The sequence below is a fragment of the Nerophis ophidion genome, linkage group LG17 (assembly GCF_033978795.1).
Source record: "Nerophis ophidion isolate RoL-2023_Sa linkage group LG17, RoL_Noph_v1.0, whole genome shotgun sequence".
Taxonomy (NCBI): domain Eukaryota; kingdom Metazoa; phylum Chordata; class Actinopteri; order Syngnathiformes; family Syngnathidae; genus Nerophis; species Nerophis ophidion.
Genome location: NC_084627.1, coordinates 14,247,202 through 14,272,415, shown reverse-complemented (window position 1 = coordinate 14,272,415; position 25,214 = coordinate 14,247,202). Strand labels below are relative to the sequence as shown.

Below are 25,214 nucleotides of genomic sequence, written 5' to 3'. Positions count from 1 at the left end.
GATTTTTCTTTGTGTTTAATGCTGCAATCATGACTTTATCTTTAAAAAATAGTTGAGTAAACAAAAAGTGACTGTCTTGTTCTAACTGAAACTGTTTCCTCATTTTCTGCATTTTTGGTTACTTGGAAGTTGGAATTGCAAAATTCTCAAACATTTCCGAGAAACTTGCATTGCAACATATTTACTGGCTATTGTGTGGGTCAAGTCGAAATAAACCAGTGGTATTTCATTCAGATTTGAATTAAAATGATTGCCAAAAATAAACCTGAACAAGTATTTAGATACATTTTCAATAATATTTTGAAAGTTTATATATATATATATGTATTTAATACCATTTGTAAAGTGAAAAAAAAGCACCAAAAATGTCTCAGGTATAATTCAATGTATGCAAAAAATGCCCTGTGATTTTAAGTCAGAAAACTAAACCAAAACAAAAAGCATAAATATTTTTACAGTATTTGTAAGATGTAAACAAAAGAGAAAAGTATATTTTACATTTAGAAAACTAATCAAAAAAGTATATATATACATCTTAAATCTTTTAAAAAACGAAACAAACTAAGTATACATATTTTTAATTGTTTAGAAAATGAAATAAAAAAGGTATGTTAAATTATTTAGAAAATTAAAAGTACAAATATTTGAAATGATTTCGAAAATGAAACAAAAAAAAAGGATTTATATTTTTAGTTATTAAAAAAAAACTAAACAAATAAAAGTATTCATATTTTCAAACATAATCTTTAACATATTTCCAACTTCTAACAATTAAAAAAAAAATACTTGGCCACGCAACTGGTGATACATTTTAGTCACTTATTGTGTATTTGTTTTTGCCGTGTCATTCAAATTTAAATTACAGAAATGTTCTGTAATGAAATTTTGCCCCTATAAATAAAGAAATGTATTTTAAATAGAATTTGATATTCTTAAACATTTTTGATTAAAAAAGATAGATGGATAAATATTAAGATATTACAAACCCCGTATCCATATGAGTTGGGAAATTGTGTTGGATGTAAATATAAACAAAATACAATGATTTGCAAATCATTTTCAACCCATATTCAGTTGAATGTGCTACAAAGACAACATATTTGATGTTCAAACTGATAAACATTTTTCTTTTTGCAAATAATCATTAACTTTAGAATTTGATGCCAGCAACATGTGACAGAGAGGTTGGGAAAGGTGACAATAAATACTGATAAAGTTGAGGAATGCTCATCAAACACTTATTTGGAACATCCCACAGGTGTGCAGGCTAATTGGAACAGGTGAGTGCCATGATTGGGGATAAAACAGCTTCCATGAAATGCTAAGTCATTTTACAAACAAGGATGGGGTGAGGGTCACCAATTTGTAAGCAAATTGTCAAACAGTTTTAGAACAACATTTCTCAACGAGCTATTGCAAAGAATATTGGGTTTTTACAATCTACGGTCCGTAAAATCATCAAATGGTTCAGAGAATCTGGAAAAATCACTGCACATAAGCGATGATATTACAGACCTTTGATCCCTCAGGCAGTACTACATCAAAAACCGACATCAGTGTGTAAAGGATATCACCACATGGGCTCAGGAACACTTCATAAAACCACTGTCAGTAACTACAGTTGTTCGCTACATCTGTAAGTGCAAGTTAAAACTACTATGCAAAGCGAAAGCCATTTATCAACAACATCCAGAAACGCCGCCGGCTTCGCTGGGCCAGAGTTCATCTAAGATGGACTGATACAAAGTGGAAAAGTGTTCTGTGGTTTGACAAGTCCACATTTCAATTTATATTTGGGAACTGTGGACGTGGTGTCCTCCGCAACAAAGAGGAAAATAACCATCTGTATTGTTATAGACGCAAAGTTCAAAAGCGAGTATCTGTGATGGTATGGGGGTGCATTAGTGCCCAAGGCATGGGTAACTTACACGTCTGTGAAGGCACCATTAATGCTGAATGGTCCATACAGGTTTTGGAGCAACATATGTTGTCATCCAAGCAACGTTATCATGGACGCCTCTACTTTTTTCAGCAAGACAAGTGTTACAACAGCGTGGCTTCGTAGTAAAAGAGTGCGGGTACTTTCCTGGCCCGCCTGCAGTCCAGACATGTTTCCCATCAAAAATGTGTGGCGCGTTATGAAGCGTAGAATACGACAGCGGAGACCCCGGACTGTTGAACGACTAAAGCTGTACATAAAACAAGAATGGGAAAGAATTCCACTTTAAAAGCTTCAACAAATAGTTTCCTCAGTTCCCAAACGTTTATTGAGTGTTAAAAGAAAATGTGATGTAACACAGTGGTGAACATGCCCTTTCCCAACTACTTTGGCACGTGTTCCAGCCATGAAATTCGAAGTTAATTATTATTTGCAAAGAAAATTAAAGTGTATTGAGTTTGAACATCAAATATCCTGTCTTTATAGTGTATTCAACTGAATTTGGGTTGAAAAGGATTTGCAAATCATTGTATTCCGTTTATATTTACATCTAACACAATTTCCCAACTCATATGGAAACGGGGTTTGTAGTTTGCTCTTGTGTCTGTTTATAAATCGTAAAATAAAAATAAAAACTACCCAAATGTCTCGGTTAATTAAAATGATTAGTATGCAGTGCAAAAAATATCTAAAAACTGCCCTGTACGAAAGAAAAACAAAAAAGAGCAAATATTTTTTACATCATTTTGAAAAAGAAAAAATGTATACATATTTTCGTATGATTTACATAATGTTTAAATAACATATTTACAACATATAATAATACAAAAATGTGCACACATGCCAATCAATTATGCTTAGGATGTTTTTGTTTCAGACATGACGTTTGTTCCTTTCAACCCATTTCTCTGTTTCAGCAGAGCCACCTGGCCTTTTTTAGTCGGGGAACTTTATGGCGACAGCTGTGGTTCTACTCCGATACCACAAATTCCAAACATTGCTGACATCCAGAAGGCCAGTCATAATCACATTGCTTTTGCAGCCAGACTCTTGCACTTTCTGGTTCTTTGAGGTGATACTTTTCATCATATTCACTTTCTCTTTTCGTCCAATCACTTTTCATTTGTTAGAATAATTTTCTGGGTTGTTTAATCAAATCTTTAAACCTCCATGGAGCTTTTTTCTGACTCAAATGTAATTGTCTTTACTTCAGAGCTGGAACACAATGACTGGATTGAGTTAACCTTTGCATGCGGGACCAACAGGAGTTCCCCTTTAAGATAATGACTTTCGACTGACGCATCAAGATGACGCTTTAAAGGTTAGTTGCCCCTCTCTGTGGTTAGTTAGTACGTTCTGTGTGTGACCGAGCAAGCATGCAGAAACAAATACACAATGTTCTTGTGTGCACAGTACAAACTGTTCCTTTATTGTGACAATAAAGCCATATTCACAAGAGTACATTGAGGAAGCTGCCTTAAGTGTGATTTAAAAATATAGAACGGAAGGGAAAACAATGAAGTGAATGAAAAGCTCATTTTTTTCCAATTGTTTCTAGAATGACATCAATGAATATACAATATGCAAATGACTACAATGTGACACGAGCCATTTCATTAGGCACACAATCATACTTGTTGCATGTTAATAAATATGCTCAAACAATACAAATACTTGATTCACATCCGAATCGCAATTCTTATTTAATCCGATTCCAAATCGATTCATACCTTTTAAATATATCTATATATATTTTTTGAATACATTTTTAAAAAGACGTTTGAGGCAATCTCCACGTTGACTCTCTGCTGCGCGTACACGCCATCAACCAAAAGGAGATTTTTAAACCTGTTTTATTGTAAATACTGTACCAAATAGTACATGGCGAGAGTCTGTTTGAATCGCAAATCGATTCTAATTTGACTCATGAGGTGACAAATGTTCCCGCCCAATAAATGTATATACTTAAACCAATCCAATGACGGCCAATATATGCTGAGTTATCGAAAATAAACATTTAACTTTTATGTTATTAGTAACAAAATCAATTAGTGGAATATCTAATAATAAATCTCATAATGAATTAATTACATTTTTAGAATATGATGAGGGCCAAAAAAAAAATAGCTTTTTACCCGAAAAGAGGCCCCTGGGCCCCATTTTGAGGTGAACTAATATTGTTTTCTTTTGATTGACACAAACAGGTATAATAATTGTAAGTATTGCATGTCATTAGTTATAGTGATGTCATACATGTTAGCCAAGCATGTTTACCAGTAAAAAACATTAAATATTATATCATAGGAGCAATAACCCTAATCAGTGAGTATATATATATATATATATATATTTATATATATATATATATAATCTTGATTGGATTATCCAGAGAATTGTGCTCGATACCGTGGTAGAGCGCAATATGTATGTGTGGGGAAAAGAAAAAATATATATATATATACATAGGGACGGCGTGGCGCAGTGGGAGAGTGGCCGTGCGCAACCCGAGGGTCACTGGTTCAAATCCCACCTAGAACCAACCTCGTCACGTCCGTTGTGTCCTGAGCAAGACACTTCACCCTTGCTCCTGATGGGTGCTGGTTGGCGCCTTGCATGGCAGCTCCCTCCATCAGTGTGTGAATGTGTGTGTGAATGGGTAAATGTGGAAGTAGTGTCAAAGCGCTTTGAGTACCTTGAAGGTAGAAAAGCGCTATACAAGTACAACCCATTTATTTATCATTTATATATATATATGTATGTGTGGTAAAAATCACAAGACTAATTCATCTCTACAGAACTGTTTCATGAGGGGTTCCGTCAATCATCAGGAGAAAAAAAAAAATCTCCTGATTGAGGGAACCCATCATGAAACAGTTCTGTGGAGATGAAGTAGTCTTGTGATTTTTACCACATATATATATATGTACATATGTATACACATATACACAAATATATATATATATATATACATACACACATATATATACATTTATTTATTTAGACATATATATATTTATATTGTATTTATATACGTGTGTGTGTATATATATATATATATATTTATATTGTATTTATATACGTGTACATATATATATGTGTGTGTGTACATATATATATATATGCAAACATATACACATGCATATATGTGCACATATATATACATACATATATGTATGTATGTATATATATGTGTACGTATGTGTGTGTATTATGTATATATGCATGTATATATACATATATATATATATACATATACATACATAGAGACATACAGAAATATATATATATACATATACATACACACACAGATTAGGGTTAATGCTCCTATGATAAATATATATAAATAGACATATATAAATATATTTTACACCTATATATTATATATGTTATATAATATAGTATTATATTATGGATATATGATAGATATGTGATATGTGACAGGTAGTATCACAGATAATTTTATATATAGTGATATATATCCCAACTGTTCATCTTTCACTGTTTGGTGCAACTTCCACAGCCGACCTCACAAGCCAGACAGGTCCACGATGGCCTTGATGAAGATGGTGTCGTCTCGCAAGTACGGGCTCTTGTCGGCCAGCTTCCCCAGCGGGCAGAAGAGCGGGCAGCCGCTGGCGATGTTCATCTCGCTGGTGGGCCGCTGGAAGGACGTGGAGGTGACGTCGGGCCTGAAGGCGTCGATGATGTGCTCGCGGTTGTTCTGGTCCAGGAGCATCAGCGTCACCTGGAGGCAGACCGCAGGTGAGGTTGTTTCTTCTTTTTCTGGGGACTGTCAGCGTGTGAGGTGTGTGGGGGGGAGGGGGTCCTACCTTCTGGCTGAAGGGCCACTTGAGCAGCGCGTCGTGCTTCCCCCGCATGACCACAAAGAAGAGCGACAGGTGCGTCCCCCGCCCCGTGCCGTCGCCGTTCAGGTACAACCTCAGACACATTTTGTAGCCGTACTTGCTGGAGTAGAAGGCTGCGGACAATAACACGCTGTTAACGTCACTCGACACATGACACCACACTGATGTCAAACATGGGTGGAGGACAGCTGGAAAGTCCCCGTATCCACCCGCCAAGACAAAAGAAGGGTCAAACATATCCGCTTCCGTGGCAGCTGTAACTGAGTGTGCGCTCCATGAATGGAGTGTACATAACATAGTAAAACACTAAACCCACACATAGACTACGGTAACGGGGTGTGCGCTCCATGAAAGGAGCGTATGGTAGTAACATAGTAAAACACTACACCCACACATAGACCACAGGAGTGTGCGCTCCCCATGGAACTAGCGTATGGTAGGAACATAGTAAAAGACTAAACCCACACACAGACCATGCTAACTGAGAGTGCGCTCCATGAAAGGTGTATGGTAGTAACATAGTAAAACACTAAACCCACACATAAACCACAGGAGTGTGCGCTCCATGGAACTAGCGTATGCTAGTAACATAGTAAAAGAGTATACCCACAAAGACTATGGTAACTGAGTGTGCGCCCAATGAAAGGATTGTATGGTAGTAACATCATACAAGACTAAACCCACACAGACTATGGTAACTGAGCCTGCGCTCCATGAAAGGAGTGTGTGGTAGTAACATAGTAAAACACCAAACCCACACACAGACCACAGTATACGGAATGTGCACTCCATGAAACTAGCGTGTGGTAGTAACATCATACAAGACTAAACCCACACAGACTACGGTAACGGAGTGTGCGCTCCTTGAAACTAGCGTATGGTAGTAACATAGTAAAACACTAAACCCACACAGACCACGGTAACGGAGTGTGCGCTCCATGAAACTAGCGTATGGTAATAACGTAGTAAAACACTAAACCCTCACATAGACCATGCTAACTGAGTGAGCGCTCCATAAAACTAGTGTATGGTAGTAACATCGTACAAGACTAAACCCACACATAGACCAAGCTAATGGAGTGTGCCCTCCATGAAACTAGCGTATGGTAGTAACATCGTACAAGACTAAACCCACACAGACTACGGTAACGGAGTGTGCGCTCCTTGAAACTAGCGTATGGTAGTAACATAGTAAACGACTAAACCCACACATAGACCAAGCTAATGGAGTGTGCCCTCCATGAAACTAGCGTATGGTAGTAACATCGTACAAGACTAAACCCACACATAGACCAAGCTAATGGAGTGTGCCCTCCATGAAACTAGCGTATGGTAGTAACATCGTACAAGACTAAACCCACACAGACTACGGTAAAGGAGTGTGCGCTCCTTGAAACTAGCGTATGGTAGTAACATAGTAAACGACTAAACCCACACATAGACCACGGTAACAGAGTGTATGCTCCATGAAACTAGCGTATGGTAGTAACATAGTAAAAGACTAAACCCACACATAGATCATGCTAACAGAGTGTGCGCTCCAAGAAACTAGCGTATGGTAGTAACATAGTAAACGACTAAACCCACACATAGACCATGCTAACAGAGTGTGCGCTCCTTGAAACTAGCGTATGGTAGTAACATAGTAAACGACTAAACCCACACATAGACCACGGTAACGGAGTGTATGCTCCATGAAACTAGCGTATGGTAGTAACATAGTAAAAGACTAAACCCACACATAGACCATGCTAACTGAGTGTGCGCTCCATGAAAGGAGTGTATGGTAGTAACATAGTGAAAGACTAAACCCACACATAGACCACGGTAACGGAGTGTACGCTCCATGAAACTAGCGTATGTTAGTAACATAGTAAAAGACTAAACCCACACATAGACCACGGTAACGGAGTGTGCGCTCCGTGAAACTAGCGTATGTTAGTAACATAGTAAAAGACTAAACCCACACATAGACCATGCTAACTGAGTATGCGGTCCATGAAAGGAGTGCATGGTAACGACATAAAAAAACACTAAACCCACACACGTAGACCACGGTAACAAAGTGTGTCTTACTGTACAAAAGTGTCCAACATAGTCTGAGGAACCCATTTACTGTAATTTGTTGTGATATTACATTTTACTGTGAAATAACAGTTAATTGCTGTGAAATATACAAATGTTGTAACTTTTTAATGATATTTTACAACATCTGTGGTAATGTTAGAGTAAAGTTTGATTGCAGTATTTTATTGTGAAAAGATATTGTTAAATGCTGGTCAATTTTTACAGTGTAGTAGTCGTCGTAGTGGTGAACATTGAGGAAAAGCAACATCCAGATGGTTGTTGGAGCTGGTACTAATCCATGTTTCATATCCACATAAATACTCAGAATTGCACATTTGTAACTTCTTAAAAAGAACAGAAAAAGAGGGAGCAAAAATTCGCACCCTGGGAACGATGCAAGTATACTTACTAAAATGTAATGACAAAATATTTGATTCAACACAAGGCCAAGCAGTGTGTAGTGTTTCTTTACACAATGTTACATTGCCAACTAGTGGCGTGGCATGCACATTACAGCAAGTCTAAACAATGTGCCCTCGAAGAGTATTCTCAAACTTTTTTGTAACACCTCAGAAAAAACTACCACCATAATGACCACCATTAAAATAAAGTAGCAAAGTAGTATTCATTCAAAACAAGGCAGAAGTTTTATTTAACAAGTATATATTTAATAGTGTTGGCCACATTCCACACAGTTTGAATAGTAACACTGTGTTATAAGAAAATAAAACACTGTACGTGTACTTCAATCAAGAGATTCTTTGGTGAAACTGTTGGAAAAAACAATTTCTTTTTTTTATTTTTATTTTTTTTATTACATAAATACCAGCTTTTCCTTGATTGTTGTCATATAAACGTCAACTATTATGATTGAGTAACTTTCCAGTAGCCTAGTGGGCCACTAAACCTAACATGTGAGCCTGAGTCCTACGTCGCCATGTTTATATGTAAACAATCTTGTGATTCAATACATTTTAAATCCGTTTTCTTGTATTCAGGCTCCACAAAACATGAATTAGTTGTGCGTAAATAACGCCGGAGAGCAGTTTTTTGAATGCCGTAAAACCTAAAAGAGGGTTAATTTCAGGGTTGAAAACCAAAGAAAAAATCTGAGTTAAAAAAAACAAAAAAACATGTTTTTTCCAACCAATTCAATAGGCAACAATGCGGATGACCTGTTCCAGGGTCAAGTTTGTCATGACATTTTTATTCCACTTCCTGTTTTTGTTATATCTTTCAATGACTCCACCACTGTTTCTGAGCACTATTCTCCAAACTTGCTCTTGATTAGTGATCAGGTGACACACCTGCCTCTAATCAGGAGGCTTTATCTGTCAGTGTCACCTTCTTTGCGACACTTTTGTCTATACTGCAGAGGTTCTTGATCTTTTTCATCTCGGGGCCCAATTTTTCTACTAAAATTACTAATCCTGAATTAGTAATCTTATGTTCTTGATTTTTACCGTCTTGGAGTACTAGTACTGCCTAGTTCATCAGGGGAGAATAAGGCAGACCTCACAGTGCTGTGGTTATAACTACCCAATGCATATGGATCTATCCTACACAAGCTGGTCCAGACCACAATGACAAAACAATGTGCCACACCATGTCCTGGATCCTAGATTATTACAACCAATTCAGGATAAAAGTCACGGCAGGGGAAGCAACATCAAAACGGTATAGGTTGGAAGTGGGGATAATCACAGGCTGCACCAGCTCTGTAACCACGTTCGCCCTGGCAATAATAAACATGATTGTGAAGTGCAGAGGCCAAGGACCTAATTAGGAACCTGCCAGCCCCCAATCAGGGCATTTATGGATGACCTGACTGTCACCAGAGTCAGTACAAGCATTCAAGTGGATCCTCCAAGGGCTGGAAAGACTCATACGATGAGCGTGTATGGGATTCAAACCAGCAAAGTCCAGATCGCTAGTGGTGAAGAAGGGCAAGGTCACAGTTAGGTTGAAGGGTCAATAATACCATCAGTGTCAGAGAAACCTATGAAGAGTTTAGGTAAGGTCTTTAACAGCAGCCTTAAAGACTCTTCATTTGTATAATCAACCAGTCAGGAACTGGACAGCTTGCTGAGATCATTGGACAGTTCTGGCCTCTCGGGCAAGTTCAAAACGTGAATATACCAGTATGGTATATTACCAAGGATACTCTGGCCGCTTCCTGTCTACGAGGTCCCCATCTCCACTGTGGAGACCCTGGAGAGTAAGGTCAAGACCAGTCTCAGGAGATGGTTGGGGTTACCAAGAAGCATTTAGTAACATTGCCCTCTATGGGAACACTACAAAGCATTGGTTGCCCTTGAAGTCACTGGAAGAGAGGTGCTGCTGTACAGAGACTCGAAAGACCCAAAGGTAGCCCTGGCAGGAATTGTGGCGAAGACCAGAAGGAAGTGGAGTGCCAAGGCAGCTGTGTTGGATACAGACGAATAACTGCGCCACAGAGATCTGGTGGGTGTAGTTACCGTGAGCCACTGACTATACTTAGGTAACATTAGTCTAGCTAACATTACTGCAGTCCTGGTTGACATAAGAGGTAACATTATTTTAGCCTAAAGGCTACAAGTGAGCAGATATGGAAATTAACCATTAGTTACTCACCGGCACTATCACTGGGACTGCAGGTTGAAGCAGAGGAAGAGGGGTGTGCTTCATCATCTCTTTAGCTGCTTCTCCACATTTCGAAGGAACGACACGTTTCTCTAACCTTCAGGTTGTGTACGGCTTGAACATGTTTCTACATGTTTGTTGTACTGCTCCCCTTCCAGGGAAGCAAAGCCTGGCGGCAATTGCAGACAGCTGTTTCCTCGTCATATTTCTTAGTAAAGTGAAGCCATGCCTTGGAGAGTTTTTTACAGTCCATTGCTGTTGCTGCTTCTGTATCTGCTGCCGAATGACTGAGCTACGTCATTTCCTGTGACACGGGATTCGTTCCCAGGGATTCAAATAAAGAATCAAATCTTTTTCTTTACTATAGGGGCTTCGATAACAGGAACCGTTTCTCAAAAAGTGATTCGAATCCATGGATTCGGTTCTTTTCTTAGCGAACAATCGAGAGAACCGATTTTCGGACATCATCCCTAGTCAGGACAGCAGCGGTAGAATGAAGGACTAGCAAAGCTGCTGGTCTAAGTCAGCAGGGGGCCTGGAAGAGGTGAGTGCATGCAATGGACCGCAAAATACCCTGGCAGGCTGAACCACACAATCAGCTTCCTGATCTGGGCAGTCTATGACATTCTGCCTAGCCCAACGAACCTCTTCACCTGTGGAAAGCAGAGACCCCAAACTGCCAACTGTGTTCAGTAAGAGGAACTCCGGAACACAATTTGAGCTCCTGCCCAACTCAGGCAGTGTCGTTACACCTGGCACCACAACCAGGTGCTGAAACCGATTGCAGTAGCCACCTGCAAAGGTATTACCAGCCGCAGCAGAGTGCGCACTTCCACCTGCGCACTTGCTTTTGTCAAAGCAGGAGATCAGCCAAAGGCAGTTTGCAAAAGAGCACCAGCAGGAATCCTGGCAACTGCACAAGACTGGCAGCTCTCTGTAGACCTGGAGAAGCAGCTGTGGTTCCGCCAGCACCACCTTGGAGACAGATATCCTACTGGTCCCAGAATGCATCAAAACCATAATAATAATGGAGCTTAGGGGAGGCCCATGAAAGGAAGAAGACCAAGTAGGAACACCTGGGCATCATCTTAAGTGAACAAGGCTGGAAGGAAAGATGTATGTCTATTGAGGTTGACAGCAGAGGATTTACCATCCTCTGCCATCAAGAACATCACCAAAGCAGCTGAGAAAGCCTCGAGATGGCTCTGGATCCAAAGAGAAAAACCATGGCGAGGACCAGCAAGTGCTACCCAAACACAAACCACTTCTTTTTTTTTTACGGTTTGGTTACCTGGGAGAGGGTGTATGATGCTTGAAAGACCCAAACTACCTTATGACCCCAGGAACATAACTGAGGATGTGTTCAGGTGCATCAAAAGACGTATCAAAGATTTCAATAAAACAAAAGTGAAAATGAAAATACAGCTTCACTGCTTGAGTCATATTTTTTTGCACTTAAACTTCTCTATGACTTTAGCTCCAGACTTCTTGTGTTTGTTTGAGAGTGCATTCATGCCACAAGTGGTGGAAAAGTGTAATACAACTGAGTACCGCTCTGGTCCATACGGAGCACAGCTGAGAAACAGATATTTTTGGGCGGCCCTATGGTTAAAAACACAGCTCTATTGTGACTAATGTTCGTAGTGGCACACCACATTTTGCAGAGTTCCTCCTATGATGCTCTGACAAAGGTTGTGTTCAAATTGGTAAATAAGCAATAAACGGACACAATATTGCTATAAAGCCCACAGGAGGCCGTCATTGTGCTAGCTCACCTGGTGAGAACATCGCTGGCGTTTGGCCCCTCATGGCGTCGAGCCTGCGGCGCGGGAAGTCCGAGATCTTCCACACGAAGACGCCGTCAAATGTGCACCACTGAAGCTCTCGCATCATCTGCTCCATTTCAGACATCTGGAAGTCCCTTGTGGCCAGGACTCTCTCCAGCTGGGTCACCTTGTTGCTCAGGTTCTCGATCTTCTCCTGGTCCAGGCGGTGCTGGTGCGAGAAGGCCTCCAGGGTCACCGAGCTGCGCGCCACCTCGCGGTTTAGCACGCAGACAATGTTCTCCAAAGCGTTCACCTGCGTGAAATATGCAGGCATGTGAGCACCCTTTGAGGAAAAAGAGGAAAACTGACAAAAAAAGAGGAAAATGTCTAATCGACATGAAGACCTGCCATGCAAGCGCCAGAAGAAAATGTTGAAAATCAATTTAAATTTTTATCCTGTAAAGCGTCTTTGAGTACACTGAAAAGCGCTATATCAAAATGTAATGTATTATTATTTTTATTATTATTATCATAAATAAAGAGATGTAGCTAACGTAGAAGCGGTCAGGTAATTGACAGATATTATCTATTGCTTTATGGCGAGTGATTATACAGCTGGATGGAGATTTTAAATCGAACACTGTGGGAACGAAGTTGAAGGAGCCTCCGTTGTCCCTCAATTGTCTGGTGGAGTGGGTGAGCATGATTGCCCATGATGGCGAGCAGTTTGTCCAGTGTCTTCCTGTCCCTCACTGACACAAACGTTTCCAACTGCGTGCCAATAGTTTGGCCGGCTTTCCGGATCAGTTTGTCAATCTGGTTTAAGTCCCTTTTTCTGGTGCTGCTACCTCAACAAACCACTGCAAAGTACAGGGCACTGTTCACAACAGACTGTTGTCCTTCCAGTCCAGTCTGCTGTTCAAGTGGACTCCCATGCAGGTACTTGTACTGCCCCACTACTGGCACCTTCCAGCCCTGGATGTTGATGGGCTCCACAGGTGTCATTTTCTTCTTGAAGTCAATGACCGGCTCCTTGGTCTTGTCCACATTAAGGAGAAGATGTTTCACCTGAGACCACTCCACAAAGTCAGCGATCAGTGTCCTGTTCTCCAAATCCTGTCCCTCTCCGATACACCCGACCACAGCAGAGTCATCAGAGTGTTTCTGCAGGTGGCAGGACCTGGAACTATACATGAAGTCTGAGGTATACAGGGTGAACAGGAAAGGAGACAGAACAGTCCCCTGTGGAGCACCTGCACCACTGACCACAGTATCCCAGGTCGCATAAACTGGGGCCTGTCAGTAATCAGTGATCCAAGAGACAATGGATGAACTGACACCCATCCTGAGCAACTTGTCACTCATCAGAATTACCTGAATGGTGTTAAAGGCACTGGAGAAATCAAAGAACATGATTCTCACAGTGCCCCTCCCACCATTCAGGTGAGAGTGAGCACGATACAGCAGGTAGATAACAGCATCATCCACTTCTACACGAGGCTGATACGCAAGCTGTAGAGGATCCAGGGAAGGAGCCATCAGGGGTTGTTATGGAGTGCTTTGAAGGCTACAACGGTAACTCCTATTAGTTGCATCTTCCAAGCGTTTATTGTGTTTAAATTAAAAATAAAAAAAACAACATGCGTGTTCTTGTCTCTCAAGAATATTGTGAATGATAGGCTAAATTCCAAAAAAAGTGTAGTTCCCCTTTGAGCAAAAACAAACAATGGCTCAAACAAAATAACTTCCGTGAAGTGTGGACTCATGGAGGAGGTGGAAGTGGTCATCAAGCTTTTGGGGATCAGGAGTGGGCCAACCAACTGAAAGTTTTTTTCAACAGATTTGACTTCGGCCCCACAACACCCTCACATTCAAACCCCGCTCCGCACCAGCCCGCGCCGTTCATACTTTTCAGCATGGTCCACGTTTGTTCCAGACAACTCAGGGTATGTGCGGACCAGTTAACTGGCATGGTCTAGTACATTTTTAACCTGAGCCTCGGTCTGGAAACAGTCCCCACTCTTTTGAAGACTATATGTGTGGTTCCAATTCCTAAAACACCTTTTCCCAAGGAGCTGAACCACTTCATTGCCCTGACCTCCCACTTCATGAAGACTTTCGCCTACCAGACAGGGTCAGCAATGGACCCCTTGCAGTTTGCTTAGTCTCTAAGCCTTATGTTAGATGATTCCATCATCTACCTGCTGCATCGGGCCCTCATCCACCTGGAGGCCACTGGAAATGCAGTGAGAGTCATGTTCTCAGACTTCTCAAGCGCGTTCAAAACCTTCCAGCTGGCAATGCTACAGCTGAAACTTGAAGAGGCGGGAGTGGACCATCACCTGGCTGCACAGAACATCAACTACCTCGCCGACAGAACGTAGTACGTGATGGTCCACGTTTGTTCCAGACAACTCAGGGTATGTGCGGACCAGTTAACTGGCATGGTCTAGTACGTTTTTAACCTGAGCCTGGGTCTGGAAACAGTCCCCACTCTCTTGAAGACTATATGTGTGGTTCCAATTCCTAATACACCTTTTCCCAAGGAGCTGAACCACTTCATTGCCCTGACCTCCCACTTCATGAAGACTTTCGCCTACCAGACAGTGTCAGCAAAGGACCCCTTGCAGTTTGCTTAGTCTCCAAGCCTTGTGTTAGATGATTCCATCATCTACCTGCTGCATCGGGCCCTCACCCACCTGGAGGCCACTGGAAATGCAGTGAGAGTCATGTTCTCAGACTTCTCAAGCGCGTTCAAAACCTTCCAGCTGGCAATGCTACAGCTGAAACTTGAAGAGGTGGGAGTGGACCATCACCTGGCTGCACAGAACATCAACTACCTCGTCGACAGAACGTAGTACGCGGTGGTCCACCTTTGTTCCAGACAACTCAGGGTATGTGCGGCCCAGTTAACTGGCATGGTCTAGTACATTTTTAACCCGAGCCTCGGTCTGGAAACAGTCCCCACTCTTTTGAAGACTATATGTGTGGTTCCAATTCCTAAAACACCTTTTCCCAAGGAGTTGAACCACTTCATTGCCATGACCTCCCACTTCATGAATACTTTTGCCGACCAGACAGTGTCAGCAATGGACCCCTTGCAGTTTGCTTAGTCTCCAAGCCTTGTGTTAGATGATTCCATCATCTACCTGCTGCATCGGGCCCTCACCCACCTGGAGGCCACTGGAAATGCAGTGAGAGTCATGTTCTCAGACTTCTCAAGCGCGTTCAAAACCTTCCAGCTGGCAATGCTACAGCTGAAACTTGAAGAGGCGGGAGTGGACCATCACCTGGCTGCACAGAACATCAACTACCTCGTCGACAGAACGTAGTACGTGAGGCTGCGTAACTGTTCTTCAGATGTGGTAGTTTGGGGCAAAGGGGCTCCGCTAAGGATGGTGTTTTCACCTTACCTGTTCACGCGTTACACCCCAGACTTCAGGCACGACTCCAACCGCTGCCATCTGCAGAAGTTCTCGGATGACTCTGCAGTGATGACATGTAAGTCTGGGGGAAGTGAGCAGGAATACGGAGATGTCACCTCAGGCTTTGTCGACTGGTGTGCACGTAATCCCCTGCACTTGAACACCAGTAAGACAAAAGGCTTGTGATTGACCTCCGGCAGTCAGCTTAACCACCCACACATACAGGGACCAGATATCGAAATAGTGGACTCATTTAAATATCTGGGTGTTGACCTCAACAACAAACTGGACTGGACTGACAACTTAAACACCTTGTACAAGAAGTGTCAAAGTTGCCAACACCTCTTGAGGAGACTGAGGTCCTTTGGGGTCTGCAATGTGCACTTATTATGACACTGTGGTGGCTTTTGTGGTGTTCTATGCTAATGTTTTATGGGGTTGGGTGTAGCATGGTCAGAGACATGAACCGACTTAATAAACTGATTAAAAGGTCTGACTGCGTCCTAGACTGCCCACTAGACAGCATTGAGGAGGTTGACGACCGAGGATGTTGACAAATATTGACATTCTTAATGTCTAATCCCCCTCACCTCATGCCATGACACTGTGGAGGCCTTGAGTAGCTCATTCAGCATTAGACTGGAACATCCACAGTGCAAGGAATCCAGGTCTTTTATACCCACAGCCAAAAGTCAAAGTGCAGTAATCAATCGCGGTTTCTGTAATTTTATCACAGTTTATCCTTACATTGGTAACCGTTAGTCCAGTAATGCCATTTTTTGCTTACGCCCTAAGAAGCTTTAACAAGCTAATGAGTTAATATGTCAGACATGTTCTCTTAAAGAATCAAAACGGCATCATAGTGACCACGCTGGAGCAAAATCCCAGCTTTATTTTGATGGCCTCGGAGTGAAAGGCACCGGTGAATAACAGCAGAAGCTATGAAGTCTTAATTTTGCTGTAGGTAGTATCAATTCCCCTCGCCACTTACCTTCTTTTCTAAGTCCCCAGACGTCATAGAGGATGAGGCTCCTTCCTCTGGAGCCCTGTACAGACCCAGACCCGAGTCTTCCTGCCACTCGCCACACCCTTGGGCCTCAGTGTTGGGGCGGCTCACAGACAGAACCCTGGGCAGCAGCAGGCGCAGGTGCTCCATGACGCTGTTGTGCTCGTGGTCGTTCAGTTTGCCATTGTCCGTCTATGAGGTGGTAATAATAATAATGGCCTAAATGTTGTTTTTGTTACATGGGACTAGAATGTTTGGAGGACAAGGGGACTCACCACAAACTTGCAGCCCACCGGGCTAAAAGAACAAGCACTCTTGGACTTTACACAGGCCCGACTATGATCACTCAACTGAAACAGAAAAAATAGGAGGAAGTCAACTTTGGACCAGACAGTTAGTCATTTCATAATCAACGACTTCTGCATTTCATTGCCTAGAACAGAGGTCGGCAACCCAATATGTTGAAAGAGCCATACAAAAATACAACAAAACTAATCTGGCTGGAGCCGCAAAAAGTGAAATGCCTTATGTAAGGCAACACATTAAGTAATTGTCTCAGAGGGTGAGATAACTCCTGGAAATTACTGGTTTAAAACTGCCAAATGTATAGATAGATGTGTGTGTCCAAGTTAAAGGAAAGGACAGGTTGTCTTCTTCTAATTGATTTATTACAATCTTTGTAACCTGGGTAATGTTTGCTGTGGTCTGGAACGACATGATAAACATTGCTCCAAACACATGCACCTCGGTAAAGGTTGATTGGCAACACTAAATCGGCCCTTGTGTGTGAATGTGAATGTTGTCTGTCTGTGTTGGCCCTGTGATGAGGTGGCGACTTGTCCAGGGTGTACCCCGCCTTCCGCCCGAATTCAGCTCAGATAGGCTCCAGCAACCCCTGCGTCCCCGAAAGTGACAAGCGGTAGAAAATGGATGGATGAACCCCCAATTCCAACCCTTGATGCGGAGTGAGGGAGGCAATGGGTCCCATTTTTATAGTCTCTGGTATGACTCGGTTTGAACCCACAACCTTCCAGTCTCAGGGCAGCCACTGAGCAGGTCGACCAATGAACAGGTCAATATGTGAACTACTTCCTTATTCTGTTTTATTACATACAATTTTATTGATCATAAACAAGTCATAAGTACACAATACCTAAACAAAAGCAAACACTACTTATCTGAGTCCTTTGGTTTTTACACTGCAAGTACTCCTGTGTCCCGGGACTTTTATTTCCTAAATTTGTAAACATTAAAGAAAACGACGAAAAAACTTACTTTGTGAAAATTAAAATGTAGTTCTAATCACTTCAGTATTGGTTATATGATTATCATTTGGAGATTATTATAATTATTATATGATTATTGATTAGACACTAAATTGCCAAAAATCTTTGGCCACTCATCCAAATGATGATAATCAGGTGTACTAATCACTTGGCCCGGTGTATAAAATCAAGCACTTAGGCATGGGGACTGTTTCTACAAACATTTGTGAAAACTGTCATAGGATGCCACCTGTGCAACAAATCCAGTCGTGAAATTTCCTTGCTCCTAAATATTCCAAAGTCAACTTTATTATACGAATAGTGAAGTTTGGGAACAACAGCAAGTCAGCCACCAAGTGGTAGGCCACATAAACTGACAGAGAAGGGTCAGCGGATGCTGAACCGCATAGTGCAAAGACTTCCTGCCCAGTCAGTTGCTACAGAGCTCCAAACTTCATGTGATCTTCCAATTAGCCCACGTACAGTATGCAGAGAGTTTCATGGAATGGGTTTCCATGGCCATGCAGCTGCATCTAAAAAAAAAGTTAAAGTACCCATGATTGTCACACACATACTAGATGTGGCGAAATTATTCTCTGCGTTTGACCCATCACCCTTGATCACCCCATGGGAGGTGAGGGGAGCGGTGAGCAGCAGCGGTGGCCACACCCAGGAATCATTTCTGGTAATTTAAACCCCAATTCAAACCATTGATGCTGAGTGTCAAGCAGGGAGGTAATGAGTCCCATTTTTATAGTCTTTGGTATGACTTAAGCCATACATCACCAAGTCCAAAGCAAAGCGTGTGATGCAGTGGTGTAAAGCACGTCGCCATTGGACTCTAGAGTCGTGGAGACGCATTCTCTGGCCTGATGAATCGCGCTTTTCCATCTGGCAATCTGATGGACCAGTCTGGGTTTGGAGGTTGCCAGGAGAACGCTACATTTCGGACTGCATTGTGCCGAGTGTGAAATTCGGTGGAGGAGGAATTATGTGGGGTTGGTTTTTCAGTAGTTGGGCTTGGCCCCTTAGTTCCAGTGCAAGGAACTTGGATGCTCCAAAATACCAAAACATTTTGGACAACTCCATGGGATGGCACTTCAAGTTCATACGTGAGTAAAGGCAGGCAGCCAAACACTTTTGGCAATATAGTGTATTACTACCACTGATATCGACAATCCACCCTCTCCTTACATGTACGCCCGCCACACAGTAGCACATGTGCTCAGTTGCTGTGATATTATCCTCTCTCTAGACCAGGGTAGTCCTGGGTATGACGTTAAACTACATCCAGGCATGAGATGGGAGGTTGTGTGTGGGGTTAGTGAGTCCCAACTAACGTCTATAAAATGCACACAAAGAACCGTTTGCACCTTCTCTTGTGACTGGCGGGCGGTCAGCGCCATAAAGCTGAGCGGGTCCCTGGGTAAATGGGGCGCGGACAACCAACAGGACGGACTAAGTTCAACAGCCCCAGTAAGGCAATTAATCTAGGAGAAGGATCTCTGATATAAAATACCCCTTCCAACCCGCACAAAGCCAGCATGGAAGGTGTAGGCTAATAACCAGCATGAAAAGTACGCCAAATGGCAGAAAGATGCTGAGGCTTTCATCCAGCAGTGGACTGACAACGGCTGATGATGATGAGACCAGGGGTAGGGAACCAATAGCTTGCGAGCCAGATGTGGCTCTTTTGATGACTCTATCTGGATCTCGGATAGATCTGAGCTGACATTGCGTAACATGATAAGTAATGAATAATTCCACTTGTAATCGCAGTGTTAAAAATAACGTTCAAAATCTAAAACATTCTCATGCATTTTTAATCCATCCATCCGTTTCCTACCGCACTTGTTCAAGAAGTTGCGTTAATGGTAAGAAGTTATTTATTTATTATTGGTTAGTATGGGGCTTGCCTTCCTGGGGGTTCTTCAGACCACCAAGCACCGACATGAGAGCCCGTTTCAGGGTTTCAATATTGTTTTATTTTTCAATAAGTCTCTCAGTTGCTTTCCAGCAATTCTCTTTTTCTCTTTCGTTCTCGCTCTGGCTCCAGCCCCAACCCTGTCTCTCCTCCTGGCTGCTGCTTATAACAGAGCGACAGGTGATTAGATAACAAGGCCCGGGTGGGCCATCTACGCACCTGTCGCTGATTTCGAGGCCGATTCTGACAACACCCCGCTTCGCTGCAGGCCCGCAGGCCACACCCCCTCCACAGTTAGCTTCAGAATAACAATGTTATTACAAATAATAAGAGACCTATTATAATCTAGAAATGTTGGTCTTACTTAAAAATGCACGCGTGTAGTTGTGTTCAGTGTTAAAAAAAATATTATATGGCTCTTACGGAAATACATTTTAAAATATTTGGATTCTTGGCTCTCTCAGCCAAAAAGGTTCCGACCCCTGCTCTAGACTCTTTTTTATCTACTTGTTAATTTCTTATTAATATCTGCTTCCTTTCTGCTGTAACACTGTTCCATCTACACTTCTTAAACTTTACTGAGCACTTACTTCTTGGGTTGTTTCAAGCTATGTTAGCGGCAACTTTAGCGAATAGCTTACCTTCTGTTTAACATGTTTAACCTTTTATAAGAAATGGACTCTATTTTCCGCAATGGAGGGGATGATTACTAACTTAGGGGAGCGGCTCAACACAGTGTCTGAAATGTCAGCCAGATCAATCAGCGTTGGTCGATCACATACTTTTTCACGAAAATCGGACGATACCTATAGATCGGCGCATCCTAAAAATTCTGACCTTTTCTCTTGGGATTTTCTTCTTGCCACAGTCTTTACACTGCAAGGGGAACTTGAGGCACACTTCATCATGGGCCTGCGAAAGAAAGCAACAAAGTTGATTTTTACCGTCAAAGGCCTCTCCCCCGAGCATAAGCGAGCGATAGGCGACACTCTCACCTTGATGTCTTTAAAGTTGAAAGTCAGCTTGCAGTATTTGCAGTTGAGCACCCTGGCCTCGCACTCGCGTTCGCTGTGACGCTCCTTCTCCGAGCGCAAGACGAATGCATTGCAGGCCTCGCACTGGACCAGCTCGTAGTCGCAGCAGGCTTCGTGCTGGGTCTGGGATACAAAGGCGGACATGTTGCTATTTTATTCTTGAAAAAACCCACAAAACTATCGATTTCCAGTTTGTATATGGAAAAAAAAGACTTATGACATTTTGTAGCACCCCCTTATGGTTGTGGCCAAAAATAATTAGAATATTTGTTAGCATACTTGTTTTATAATCATTGGACAAATGCTCACTGACTTATGGACAATTACTTGCTAGGTTGCTATGATGCGTTGCTAGAAGGCGGCCATGTTTTGCAACAAATTTTAATCAAATGTTATACACATATGCTTCTCAGTCTCCTTCACAAGCACACTAACTTGTAAATAAATGCAATCAAAAGTCTGCTTGCAATGGAGTCTATGGGAGCCGCTCTATTCTGCTTATAAGGCGCTGTCACGCCAAATTTCTTCTCCCTACAAAAACCTTCCCCCCCCCATTTACTTCCGGGGTCATGGTTATAACAGACGTTTTGTTCACGCTATATTATAAAAATATAACGCTATATTATAAAAATACAGACGTTTTGTTAACGCAATATTATAAAAAAAATTAAAAAACAATTTACAAACACAAGCTATGGGATGACATAAGAGGAAACGTAACCCCGGAAGTAAATGCGTCATCCCATAGCTTGTGTTTGTAAATTGTTTTTAAATTATTTTTATAATATAGCGTTAACAAAACGTCTGTATTAATCATGACCCTGGAAGTAAATGGGGGGGGAGGAGGTTTTTGTAGGGGGGAAGAAATTTGGCGTGACAGCGCTCTTAAAAAAAACCCTCCAAACACTTTTATCAACATTTTATATACAAGGTGTAAGTATTTATGTAATGTAGTAACGGGCACATCTATAATAACATTTAATATTTACTACGTATTTTGATTATTTTAAGTATACGCGGCACATTCATTTCACAAAACGTTTGCCAACAAAGATAATAGAACATCACTTACTGCACAATGTCTGCTGTCACTGTGATGCAGACTGTTAGGACGTTTACATATTCCTGTTTAGATGAAGAATGACTCATAATCCTCAGAGAGAAGTAAGGGGAGTGGAATCAAGTGTATTTTGTGTCGTTCTCGCCATTACCGGGTTTAAATTGGCTGTCAAAGTGTACCAGCTTGCCGGGTTACGTCTTCATCCTTTTACTATCAAGGCGAGAGACATTATTTATGTTCTAGAACAGTGGTTCTTAATCTGGGTTCGATCAAACCCTAGGGGTGCGGTGAGTCGGCCTCAGGGGTTCGGCGTACTTGCCAACCTTGAGACCTCCGAATTCGGGAGATGGGGGTGGTGGGGGTTGAGGTGGGCGGGGTTTGGTGGTAGCGGGGGTGTATATTGTAGATTCCAGAAGAGTTAGTGCTGCAATAGATTATGGGTATTTGTTACTTTATGTTACGGTGCGGAGGTTCTTCCCAAATGTGTTTGACATTCTTGTTTGGTGTGGGTTCACAGTGTGGTGCGTATTTGTAACTGTTAAAGTTGTTTATACGGCCACCCTCAGTGTGACCTGTATGGCTGTTGACCAAGTATGCCTCGCATTCACTTATGTGTGTGTAAAAGCCACATAAATTATGTGAATGCGCCGACACGCCGTTTGTATGGAGGAAAATCAGACGTGATGACAGGTTGTAGAGGACGCTAAAGGAGAATGGTTGCCCTGGGAGATTTTCGGGAGGGGCACTGGAATTCGGTATTCTCCGGGAAAAATCGGGAGGGTTGGCAAGTGAAAATAAAAACTCCTCCATATCGGCGTATCATGGATACGGCAACAGCAGAAGTCACACTGATATGCAGGTGTGTAATTTGTTGTGAGTTCATGCAAGGTTCATTTTGTACACCAGGAAGAAAAAAAAAACATATAACTTTGTCGTGAATTTGAAAAAAACATTTTATTTTTCACAAAAGAAAGGTTCGGTGAATGCGCGTATGAAACTGGTGGGGTTCGGAACCTCCAAAAAGGTTAAGAACCACTGTTCTAGAATCAATTTTCACAGGTTTCGAGGCGAGAAAGCAGCTCACCAGCTGATGATGTTGATGTAGCAGCAACAAGCTTGTTGCTCTGTGACAATGCGACACTAAAAATAGTTTGTCTGCATTGGCATTTATAACAACAATATCACTAACACTTGGTTTAAATTCAGGAGAGGAAATGGAAACGGAGTATTGTTGGCGCTTTATGTTTTTTTTACGAGTAAGAATGCATTAAAAAATAAATCTGTCTTCTTGTCTCTTATAATGATTGTAAACGATGAGCACAGTTCCCCATCTATTTATTTATAGCTGCACCTTATTGCTCTTTTATCCTGCACTACCATGAGCTAATGCAACGGAATTTCGTTCTTATCTGTGCTGCGAAGTTCAAAATTGAATGATAATAGAAGGAGGTCGAAGTCTAAAGTGCCCTTTGACTATGTCTTCTCGTCAGCCATGTTGTAGTTTTTAGGGCTTCCATAGAGTCAAAGTTAGAACAATACACTACTTTGGATATGAAATGGAGAATGCATGTGCATTTACGAGCCAATCTGCCCCACGGCAAGAGGATAGAGAAAAATAAGGAACTCATTGACTACAACTTTGGAATACAACTAAATATGAACTAAAAATAATACGAAAGTGACAGTTAACTATTACCCACTGTGTTCCCTTATCCAACAAACAGTAAGATTGTTATATTATCAGGCCTCGTAACGTGCTAAATAAAAAACGGCAGATAGTGCCAGCTAGTTCAACGGTTGCATTGCTACATACTGTACAGGATTAGCAAGGTTCAACTGATTTAACGTTCACAGAGGTAGTCTTGTTCTGTGAGGTCAAAACCGCAACGAGGAAAAGATTATGAGACATTTCAAAACATTTATCACGCACACCCAAGTTTTTGTGTCAACAATCATACTCCCAAAGGCGAGGCAGCAATGTGAACCAACTCGCTTTTAACGTTTCATTACACAGAAATGCAAAACATGCTCGCAATGAAAATGAATGAAATGTCAACATAGATTTGCGCATTCTTCCCAGTGACATTGACACACATGCAGCTGTCACGCCAAATTTCTTCTCCCTACACCCCCCATTTACTTCCGGGGTCATGATTAATACAGACGTTTTGTTAACGCTATATCATAAAAAAAAATTTTTTTAAATTTGCAAACACAAGCTATGGGATGACATAAGAGGAAACGTGACCCCGGAAGTAAATGTGTCATCCCATAGCTTGTGTTTGTAAATTGTTTTTTAATTTTTTTAATAATATAGCGTTAACAAAACGTCTGTATTTTTATAATATAGCGTTATATTTTTATAATATAGCGTTAACAAAACGTCTGTATTAATCATGACCCCGGCCGGAAGTAAATTGGGGGGGGTTGTAGGGGGGAAGAAATTTGGCGTGACACAGCCCCATATCATCAATGACTGTGGACATTTGCATGTTTTCTTCGGGCAGTCGTCATCATAACTCTCATTGGAACGAAACCAAACAAAAGTTCCAGCATCATCACCTTGCTCAATGCAGATTTTTGATTTATCACTCACTATGACTTTCATCCAGTCACCTGTAGTCTAGGATCTCTTTTCCTTAACCCATTTGAACCTTGTTTTTTCTGTTTACCTGTTGATTGATTGAAACTTTTGTTAGTAGATTGCACAGTACAGTACATATTCCGTACAATTGACCACTAAATGGTAACACCTGAATAAGTTTTTCAACTTGCTTAAGTCGGGGTCCACGTTAATCAATTCATGACGACTTTTGTTTAGCTTTTCTGTATTCAAACGCCATTTCCTTTATTTAGGTGGTTTATTTCACTTCGGTCAGAGATGATGACTCCAGTTTTTGCCGTGCATCTTCTGTCTTCAAGACAAATTGCCGTAAGTTTTCTGTCTTGATGTTCTCTCTGTCTACCAGTATGCTTGTCTTTTGCAACCTTCCCATGTTGCTTGTACTCGGTCCAAATTGTAGACACAGCTGACTGTGATCAATCAACATCTTTTGCAACATTGCCTGATGATTTAGCTTCTTAAAAGAAGTTTGATAATCCTTTCCTTTGTTTCAATTGACATTTCTAGTGTTGGAGCCATGATTCATGTCAATCCACCTGGTGCAACAGCTCTCCAAGGTGAGAGCACTCACTTTTTTTTCTTAATGCAAACAGATTTAAATTTGATGCAGGTGTTAC

General features: G+C 41.6%; 1 protein-coding gene and 1 long non-coding RNA gene across 3 annotated transcripts in view; one reads left to right on the top strand and one right to left on the bottom strand.

Moving 5' to 3' along the window:
- The first annotated feature begins 2,411 nt into the window (after positions 1-2,411).
- LOC133536130 (uncharacterized) lies at positions 2,412-4,081 on the top strand. Its single transcript, XR_009802383.1, has 2 exons — positions 2,412-3,011; positions 3,153-4,081. It is a non-coding gene; the product is annotated as an uncharacterized LOC133536130 (long non-coding RNA).
- The window catches only part of traf2b (Tnf receptor-associated factor 2b), a 44,189-nt gene continuing 22,312 nt past the window's right edge, over positions 3,338-25,214 (bottom strand). For both annotated transcript variants that reach the window (XM_061876349.1, XM_061876348.1), the window contains exons 5-11: positions 20,876-21,037; positions 20,718-20,792; positions 16,967-17,041; positions 16,677-16,883; positions 12,270-12,573; positions 5,770-5,918; positions 3,338-5,684 (exon numbers count right to left, since the gene is read on the bottom strand). In XM_061876349.1, the coding sequence (XP_061732333.1) occupies positions 5,466-5,684; positions 5,770-5,918; positions 12,270-12,573; positions 16,677-16,883; positions 16,967-17,041; positions 20,718-20,792; positions 20,876-21,037 (1,191 nt within the window). In that variant the 3' untranslated portion in view covers positions 3,338-5,465. The remainder of the gene's footprint in view (positions 5,685-5,769; positions 5,919-12,269; positions 12,574-16,676; positions 16,884-16,966; positions 17,042-20,717; positions 20,793-20,875; positions 21,038-25,214) is intronic.